Source organism: Coregonus clupeaformis, chromosome 19, assembly GCF_020615455.1.
Source record: "Coregonus clupeaformis isolate EN_2021a chromosome 19, ASM2061545v1, whole genome shotgun sequence".
Taxonomy (NCBI): Eukaryota; Metazoa; Chordata; class Actinopteri; order Salmoniformes; family Salmonidae; genus Coregonus; species Coregonus clupeaformis.
This window is the reverse complement of record NC_059210.1, coordinates 7,117,282-7,127,403: the sequence shown is the minus strand read 5'-3', so window position 1 is coordinate 7,127,403 and position 10,122 is coordinate 7,117,282. Positions and strand designations below refer to the sequence as shown.

At 42.5% G+C, this 10,122-nt stretch overlaps 1 protein-coding gene across 1 annotated transcript; it reads left to right on the top strand.

The window, feature by feature from the left end:
- Positions 1 to 461: 461 nt before the first annotated feature.
- LOC121531569 (eukaryotic translation initiation factor 3 subunit J-A) lies at positions 462 to 9,348 on the top strand. Its single transcript, XM_041836836.1, has 8 exons — positions 462 to 571; positions 687 to 769; positions 4,872 to 4,926; positions 5,024 to 5,118; positions 5,487 to 5,598; positions 7,138 to 7,299; positions 7,422 to 7,495; positions 7,746 to 9,348. Exons 1-8 carry the CDS (start codon positions 529 to 531, stop codon positions 7,878 to 7,880), a joined length of 759 nt encoding a protein of 252 aa, XP_041692770.1. The 5' UTR covers positions 462 to 528; the 3' UTR covers positions 7,881 to 9,348.
- The last annotated feature ends 774 nt before the right edge of the window (positions 9,349 to 10,122 follow it).

Sequence of the window (10,122 nt, the reverse complement as noted above, 5' to 3'; positions counted from 1 at the left end):
CTTTGGAGGGAGTTGAAAGTCTGTGTTGCCCAGCGACAGCCCCAAAACATCACTGCTCTAGAGGAGATCTGCATGGAGGAATGGGCCAAAATACCAGCAACAGTGTGTGAAAACCTTGTGAAGACTTACAGAAAACGTTTGACCTGTGTCATTGCCAACAAAGGGTATATAACAAAGTATTGAGTAACTTTTGTTATTGACCAAATACTTATTTTCCACCATAATTTGCAAATAAATTCATTAAAAATCCTACAATGTGATTTTCTGCATTTTTTTTCCTCATTTTGTCTGTCATAGTTGACGTGTACCTATGATGAAAATTACAGGCCTCTCTCATCTTTTTAAGTGGGAGAACTTGCACAATTGGTGGCTGACTAAATACTTTTTTCCCCCACTGTATGTTGTCCCTAAATAGGGAGCAGCAATGACTGGACAGAGAATAACACATGACGGCGCACACCGATATGTACGTCATTCTCTCTCGGAACCAAAGAGCCAGTTACCGATTGTACACCCACGGAATTCATTATGATCAGACACACAGGCAAGATGGCGGAGGGAGATTCATGGGGTAAGAATCCACCTGTGTGGGAATGCCGAATTCTTCAAGTTATACCTAAACATTGACAATTAAAAATAACAGCGATTATAGTTTACATTTGTAAAATGTGTGTATTTGGTCTTAGATGCTGACGAGCCGGCTATCGGGACCAAGAACGCGGTTGTGGCGGACAAATGGGAAGGCGAGGACGAGGATGACGATATCAAGGTAGCCAGCTAACTTAATTAGCTAGCTAACAGTTGACTAGGTGACAACCACATCAACGCTAGCTAATTTATCGAGAACGTGTATTTTCCTCTGAATATGACCTTAACCCTAATTGATTTCGAGAGCATCTCTTCGCATCTTAGTTAGCTAGATCATCCAGAATCCAGCTGATGTCACAGTGTTAACTCGTTAGCTAGCTAAAGTTAGCCGAGTGGTTTCACCAGCGTAGCGGTGACGAGTCAGGACTCAGAGAGGACAGGCTAACGGTGATGTTTAGCTAGCGGTCACACAGCGTTAGCGAGCCACTCTAAGATGACAGTTGTTAGCTTCATATATACAGCCATTGGGCTTTAGCTAAGTAGAGATGTCTATAGAGATGGGGGGTGGAGGCCACCAAAAAAATTATGAAATCATGAGGGTTCGCGGCGCTGCGTACCCACATGCATACCCACACATGCATTCAGAGCCGGTCCTGTATGCGGCGTTCATGTTCTAGTCGGAACTAGGAAACTCTGACATATCCGACTTACTAACTGTTTGTAGATATACAAGTGCCGCGTTCAACGAATAAGCAAGTCGGACATTTCAGAGTTTCCCAGCATGTGAAAGCGGCCTAAAGCGTCAAATTCGGTAGATATGCTCTTTGGGATGTATTACTTGATATTAGGTGTAGACAAAAATTGGGCCATGGCACCCCTATTTTTTTGTAACATAATCCAATATGGCCGCCTATACTGAATCAGATTTTGGAAAGGTGATATTACCAAAGACAGTACAGTATGAAGATAGGCTAAAACTGCTTCTCCAATAGAAATCCCTTAACACATTTGTAGGCCATGTCATGGAGACGTTGGCTAGCTAAATTCATGCGTAGAAACATGAAATCGGGTCTAACGGTCATCTCGCACCAAACTGCGCATGTGCGGGTTGTCAAAAATCAAAGGCACTCCTTTGATATAAAGTTGCTTTTGAAAAAAAAATGACACCGTGTCAGTTTGTCACTTCCACGAGGTTGAAGTAATAACAGTTAAACTACTGAATACATTGGCTTAAGTCTAGGCTGTGCCTTTTTAGATTTCAATCAAATTAACAACATAATCATTTACATTACATTTTAGTCATTTAGCAGACGCTCTTATCCAGAGCGACTTACAGTTAGTGAATACATCTTTTTTTTATACTGGCCCCCCGTGGGAATCAAACCCACAACCCTGGCGTTGCAAACGCCACGCTCTATCAACTGAGCTACATCCCTGCCGGCCATTCCCTCCCCTACCCTGGACGACGCTGGGCCAATTGTGCGCCGCCCATGAGTCTCCCGGTCGCGGCCGGCTGCGACAGAGCCTGGATTCGAACCAGGATCTCTAGTGGCACAGTTAACACTGCGATGCAGTGCCTTAGACCTTAGAGATAATGAATCATTTATCTTCTCTCTTTGACTTCTCAAACCCCGGCATGGTCTGTTTCGCAAGCGTTCTCGGGGAGTCTTGCGATGTTGCGTTGCTGGGTTTAGAAACTGATATTACTGTTGAATTGTTGTTGCCATATATAATGCAAATCTTCGTATTTGTGTGTAGTGGACCAGTCAATATGCCATTATTTCATAAGCAACCTGCCTGTCAGGCAGAAACGGCCTGAAAACACCAGAAATCTACATGTAAACCACCAATTTAGTTAATCATGAATCACGTTAACAGATGTCTTGTAAAAGGTTAAAAACATGTTAAGCTTTAAAAAGGAATAATGCCTACATGCTAGGAGTTACATTATGTAGCTAATTAATTGAGAACATGGGTCATTTAATGAATTTAAACTGGAGATGGTCGTTCTAACAGGCTTTTACATTATGCTACAACTTACACTACGACTTCTCCAGTTCCGGAACATTGTTCTTGAATTTGACAGACTGATGGTTTTTGTCCATGCACAAAGAACTAGAGATGTTGGTCTTTTATGTTGACACATTAGAGGCCTTGGCACTGTAAATGCTTAACCTGCCGTTGCCAACCCCCAAAAATCGGATCTTCTAGGCCTGATCGCTGTAGATTCCTACTCGCCTGTGCACATGTGCAGATACTGTGAGAGCGAAGTGTTGCATCTCGCTAATCTGAATATCCTAGCCTATTCATTGATAATGAGCCCTGCTTTACTGAAGTTGCGAGACATTGCAAGCCAAGAAATTGCGAGATACAGCTATTGATTGCCTATAGATAGACCTAGTGCACGGTTCTGATTCTGGTGGCCTACCAGCCTATACTGGGCCCCTTCCCTTTCTCTCTTGCATGTCAGCAATCAAGTCTTCATGACAATTTTTGGGGGAATTTAGAATTTAACACTTTCTTATGCAGTCAGTCTCTCCTCAACTCTTAGCCAAGAGAGACTGGCATACATAGTATTAATATTAGCCCTCTGATTACAATAAAGGGCAAGATGTGCCTCTGTTCTGGGCCAGCTGCAGCTTAACTAGGTCCTCCTTTGCAGCACTGGACCACACGACTGGACAATAATCAAGATTAGACAAAACTAGAGTCTGCAGGACTTGCTTTGTGGAGTGTGGTGTCAGATATCTAACTTTCAAAATACATAAGTACAGCCGGTATGATGCATTTTTGCTTTTGGGTGGAGTTTCCTTTTAAGAGTTGGAAAATGGCAGAGATACTCTGAGAAGTTAAATGAGAAGGAAACGCAGACTTTGTGAGGTGGAATTGAGGTACAATAATGGTAGTACAGGTGCAATGCTTAACCATCTGAAAGGGAGGCACCGTGAGACCCAAACCATTTGAAAGGGAGGCACCGTGAGACCCTAACCATCTGAAAGGGAGGCACCGTGAGACCCTAACCATCTGAAAGGGAGGCACCGTGAGACCCTAACCATCTGAAAGGGAGGCACCGTGAGACCCAAACCATCTGAAAGGGAGGCACCGTGAGACCCAACCCGTCTGAAAGGGACGCACCGTGAGACCCAACCCGTCTGAAAGGGAGGCACCGTGTGACCCAAACCATCTGAAAGGGAGGCACCGTGAGACCCAACCCGTCTGAAAGGGAGGCACCGTGAGACCCAAACCATCTGAAAGGGAGGCATCGTGAGACCCAAACCGTTGGTTCATCACTTGGAATTTTATGAGCTGTTCTTATAATTCTAATGGAAAACTTTTTATATATTTATTTATTTATTTATTTGGAGTTTAAATGTTTTCCATTTGTCCCATCCCTAGTGCACATACCATTATCATTTGAACAGTGGAGACCGACGTCATTGTCCTCCATGCTGGAATGTTCATCCATCTTACCAAGGATTATCCAACCATAAAGCTGTGGTTTCGTTTTTGGTATGGGTCAAACCTACCAGGAGATTTGCATCAACACCATCTGCGAAAAGCCCCCCCCCCTTACTGTAGCTACGGCTTGCCTGGGATAAGCACCATATCATATGGGATGCTTATTAGTCACGTTGACTTTTACTAGTGATCACATCATTAGTATACAAATAACATCATCAAACAAATATCATCATAAAACAAATAACATCCAGTGATAACATCAGTATTTGTCCCAAATGGGACTTGAAGACGGGCATGCCAATGGTGGCGATTAGATAATGCCAGCTGTCATATCAGACTGGCCTAGCTAGTGGAATTCAACGATGGACAAATAAATAGTCTCCCGAGTGGCGCAGTGGTCTAAGGCTGTGCCACTAGAGATCCTGGTTCGAATCCTGTCGTAGCCGGCCGCGACCGGGAGACCCATGGGGCGGCGCACAATTGGCCCAGCGTCGTCCAGGGTAGGGGAGGGAATGGCCGGCAGTGATGTAGCTCGGTTGGTAGAGCATGGCGTTTGCAATGCCAGGGTTGTGGGTTCGATTCCCACGGGGGGCCAGTATGGAAAAAAAAAATAAGTAAAAATAAGTAATGTATGCACTCACTAACTGTAAGTCGCTCTGGATAAGACCGTCTGCTAAAATGACTAAAATGTCAATAATATAGTGTGTGATATGGCCCTAGTGGTAACTAGTGAAGTTAATACATGACTGGACGCAACATTCTGAAGCTTACATCCATTTGTCCCTAACCGTGTTTTCTTTTCTCCTGTTTCCTGTTTGTAGGATAACTGGGATGATGAAGAGGAGGAATTAAAGAAAGCAGAAGAGAAAAAAGCAGGTATTTTAAACCAGTTATGAATTGAACCAGTGAGATCCTACTAATATTCATTTTAATACAAGCTCAATAATATATTTTTTTCCATTTGTCTTTGTAGCAGAGACAAAACTTTCGGAAAAGAAGAAATTAGCTGAAAAAATCAAAGAAAAGGAGAGTTTACAAAGGAAAAAACAAGAAGAGTTGAGAAAGAGGGTTAGTGTGTTTTTGCATACAGGGGTTTTTGCTTGTCGGTGCTGTGGAGGTGACCATGACCAACCAAGCTACTGCAACTAGTTTGCTTCTCAAAATTCAGCAGAAACTTGACTTTTGCTTTCATAGACATCAGCCAATTTCCCAGATTTTTATTTGAATTGTCTTTATCAAATCAAAGTTGATTTCAAATCACTAGAAGAGACTATCATTTGGCTTGGGTCCACATTAGGAAACTAACTAACTGTATTGCATCCGGTTTTCCAGACCCAGATTAAGCCTCTAAAATCAGCCCCTAACGGTTTCACACAGCGTCCATGAATGACAAGTCATTGTCTGCCGGATCTGAAATTATATTTCTTGTTTGTTAGTTAGAGGAATCCCAGGAAACAGAACTCTCACCGGAGGATGAGCTAGCAGAGAAACTCAGAGTGAAGAAGCTACAGGAGGAGGCTGATCTGCTATTGGCTCAGGAGGCTTTCGGTAAGAGACCTGTATTACAGGAGGAAGTGTAAGTCTCTGAATAAGAGCGTCTGCTAAATGGCTCAATGTACAGGAAAAGGAAAACCTGTTTGTCATGAGCTGGTCAGTAAGCACATAATGCTAATGCATAGAGCCATATATATATATATATATATATATATATATATATATACACACTAAAAGTATGTGGACAACCCTTCTAAGTAGTGGATATGGCTGACAGGTGTATAAAATCAAGCACACAGCCATGCAATCTCCATAGCCAAACATTGGCAGTAGAATGGCCCGTACTGAAGAGCTCAGTGACTTTCAACGTGGCACCGTCATAGGATGCCACCTTTCCAACAAGTCAGTTCGTCAAATTTCTGCCATGCTAGAGCTGCCCCGGTCAACTGTAAGTGCTGTTATTGTGAAGTGGAAACGTCTAGGAGCAACAACGGCTCAGCCGCGAAGTGGTAGGCCACACAAGCTCACAGAACGGGGCTGCTGAAACACGTAGCGCGTAAAAATTGTCTGTCCTCAGTTGCAACACTCACTACCGAGTTCCAAACTGCCTCTGGAAGCAACGTCAGCACAATAACTGTTCGTCGGGAGCTTCATGAAATGGGTTTCCATGGCGAGCAGCCACACACAAGCCTAAGATCACCATGGCAATGCCAAGCGTCGGCTGGAGTGGTGTAAAGCTCGCCGCCATTGGACTCTGGTGAAGTGGAAACACGTTCTCTGGAGTGATGAATCACACTTCAACATCTGGCAGTCTGACGAACGAATCTGGGTTTGGCGGATGCCAGGAAAACGCTACCTGCCCTAACGCATAGTGCCAACTGTAAAGTTTGGTGGAGGAGGAATAATGGTCTGGGGCTGTTTTTCATGGTTCAGGCTAGACCCCTTAGTTCCAGTGAAGGGAAATCTTACCGCTACATTCTAGACGATTCTGTCCTTCCAAATTTGTGGCAACAGTTTTGGGAAGGCCCTTTCCTGTTCCAGCATGACAATGCCCCCGTGCACAAAGCGAGGTCCATACAGAAATGGTTTGTCGAGATCGGTGTGGAAGAACTTGACTGGCCTGCACAGAGCCCTGACCTCAACCCTATCGAACACCTTTGGGATGAATTGGAACGCCGACTGCGAGCCAGGCCTAATCGCCCAACATCAGGGCCCAACCTCACTAATGCTCTTGTGGCTGAATGGAAGCAAGTCCCCGCAGCAATGTTCCAACATCTAGTGGAAAGCCTTCCCAGAAGAGTGGAGGCTGTTATAGCAGCAAAAGGGGGACCAACTCCATATTAATGCCCATGACTTTGGAATGAGATGTTCGACGAGCAGGTGTCCACATACTTTTTGTCATGTAGTGTGTGTATATATGCATGATCAATATTTAAGGTTGACAGTCTACACATTGCAGATTCATAGAAAGCTTTACAGAGAATCTGTGATATACCAGACATTTTTCTATAAGTATCAAGACATTGTCAACACAAGTTGTCAGTGGAACGCTTCATATCATAGTGCTCAAATCATTTTTCCTTCCCAAATCAGGTGTCGTCAACAACGTAAAAGGAATTGATGCAATAAGCCCTTCTTCTAAAGATGACTTCACAGAGTTTGAAAAGTTGTTAAAAGATAAGATATCCCCTTTTGAGAGTTCCATACACTACGCCGGTTTCCTAGAGACCTTGTTTCGAGACCTCTCTCTCTCATGTGAGTATTGATTTAATAATATCCATTTCAAAATTAACCAGTGTTATTGGTCATGCATATCAACTGTCAGTAGTGCTGTGTATATATGAAATCATCTTTGAACTGTGTGCCTTATGTTACAGTGGAAGTGGAGGACTTAAAAAAAGTCAGCACCTCCCTCACAGTCTTACTAAGTGAGAAACAGAAACAGGAAAAGGTACTTTTTTTTTTTTTCTTATTTTATTCAAATGACAGACAAGACATTTATCACCAGTGTACATGGTCTACTTTGACTGGTATTCAGTCTTATCCGGGGTCATGTTCATTAGGCATCAAACGGAAGAAAACCGACTGCAACAGTGAGGTACTACCTGGAGTTGCGTGCCCTAATGTAAATGACCCTAATGAAATGTGAATTCCTGTGATTTATAAGTCAGTACTAATCATCCCTCCTTTATTTCCAACAGCAGCTGAATAAAGGGAAGAAGAAGAAGAAAGGAGTGCTTCCTGCCGGAGGGATGAAGGTCAAGATGAAGGATGACCTGGCAGACTACGGCGAGTTCCAGGGAGGTTACGCACAAGACTATGAGGACTTCATGTGATGTGACGCCAACCGACTGCCGAGTCCCAAATGGCTCCCTATGTAGAGCACTGTATAGGGTGCCATTCAGGAGTTATCCACTGCCTGTCCCATTCCCTCTCCGCTCTGCTCTGCTCGATCCAGCCACCTCAGAACATGACCTATGACCTATTCTACTGCCCAAAGCCATCCAATGAAAACCACCCTTGTGTCGCGTGCCAGCCGCACACAAACTTGATTTCTGAAAGAAGTGTTGAGTGGTTTGACGAAGAACAGGAACGTCTGATCTCAACATGGTTGTTTTTCCTCCTCCTTTAGAAATGACTTCCCAATAAGACTGTTCTGGATACCAAAAATGTTTCACCTCCCATGTTGAGGTGCAAAAACACAGCAGCATACTCGTGTTTTTCCCAATCCTAGAATGAATTCAATTTTATCTTTTAAAAGAAATGGTCTGTCAACAAAAAATGAATTGTTACTGTTTGACGAAGGAAAATACATTTTGTGTTCCATTATTTTTCTCAAGTATTATTAAAGAAATGTGTTTTACTCGAAGGATGGCTGTTGGCAGTCCAAAATATAACCTGCGTTGTTTTGTAAAGAATGTCATTTTGGTGCTCATATATTCCATATATGGGAATATATTTATCCTTGACATCACATAGTATTTGCAGGAGAAAATGTCCTAAAAAGACGAGGAGCTTAGGACCACTTGAGAAAAGCCACGTTGCGATGAACATGTTGGGTACATTTAGGAATATAGCATGGTTACATAGTCTTGAAATATTTTTTTTGTAAATACCTAAATTCCTTGTTTTATAGGATGGTTAAAGATTGATTACTTCTAGTTGTAAGGGGGGATAATATTGCCTTGAATTTCTTCCCCCCTACATTATTTTAATTTTCTAGGAAAATTATTAAAATGTTACTATGAAGAAATTTAAGGTTAGGAAGTATTGAAGCCACAAGTCAACGTGTGAACATAGGCCCATATACTGCTGAAGTGAATATGATGTAACTATAGTCTTAAGAAATGATGGTGCTGGAAAATAATCTGTGATGTAGCATTTCAATAAATAGCCACAGGGTACCTCCATGTCAATTAGAAAACACGGCGTTGGAACATTTCATCCTGGGCCTAGGTTCACAAAGCATCTCGGAGTAGATATGCTGATCTAGGTTCATTATGATCAGGAAGGCTAAACTGATCCCAGGGCAGCACTGCTACTCTGAGAACCCAGTGTATTGTATAATCACTTCCACTGAGTTGATGCAACAATCATTCTAGGTCTCCTTGGTGTAACTTTGCACGGCTTGTATCAAGTAAGGTGAGAAACAGCTTTTATGAATGGACCAAATGTATTAGGAAAGAAGGTTGTACTGTGATAGTTTATTTTTATTTTTCACAACACATTTTCAGGATTGGCAATGGAAATAGGAACATTATATTAAAGACTGCACCTAATTTAATAAAATCATTGTTAAACTGATCTGTTCCTCCTTTTTTGGAATTTCTGAATGCGTTTTAGAATTTGGATAATTTTGGCTTATCAAATATGAAGTATTTTAATGTTGTTTATAGGTTGCTCTGCTAACTGCACAGAGCATAACGGGAAGTCTGGTGAACGAGTTAATAAACTACCTTACGTCAGTAGAAATAACTACCTTACATCAAACAGTCTCCATTGGGGGAGTTAATAATCTCATTCATCAGACAGGTTGAATCAACGTTGTTTCACTGTCATTTGTCAGCGTATTGTGACATGGGAATCTATGTGGAAAAGTCTTAACTTGGTTTTTTGAGGGTGAAATTTCAACCACAGTATTATGTCATGGTAACCAAATCTCAACATAGACAAACCTTGTGTCAAAGTTGCGCCAATTCAAATCTGGTATTAGGAACAAAAGAGGTCAACATGACTTCTAAGATATACTAGTATTTTAATTAATGTAAAACCTTCAATGGTAAATATGATGTTTCGTATATACGGGCTCCTTGAAATACCTCGCAGGGCACTTCAAAGAACTAATCCATTGTTTCAGGTTCTTCCTCAAATACTCTGACAGAGAGAGAGTTTCCCACCTCTCTGCTGGCCAATCAGAGTAGAGGCTGAGCGTGGTTTAGACTTATTCAGCCTATCCGTTGGCGCACAGGCTGGTCCCAGTCCCTTAGCGCATCCCGGTTGCCAGGCATAAGTTTATCATAACAACCTGTCATGGTGAGAAGAGCCAGCTCCCCTAGACACCATTCCTACGTCCAAGGA

What these genes read in the sequence shown, in the direction of transcription:
- LOC121531569 (XM_041836836.1), top strand. Translation starts at nt 529, where the DNA reads ATGATCAGACACACAGGCAAGATGGCGGAGGGAGATTCATGGG. An exon ending in AGCAGAAGAGAAAAAAGCAG is followed by an intron (nt 4,927 to 5,023) that starts GTATTTTAAACC and finishes TTGTCTTTGTAG; the next exon opens with CAGAGACAAAACTTTCGGAA. An exon ending in AGAAACAGAAACAGGAAAAG is followed by an intron (nt 7,496 to 7,745) that starts GTACTTTTTTTT and finishes TATTTCCAACAG; the next exon opens with CAGCTGAATAAAGGGAAGAA.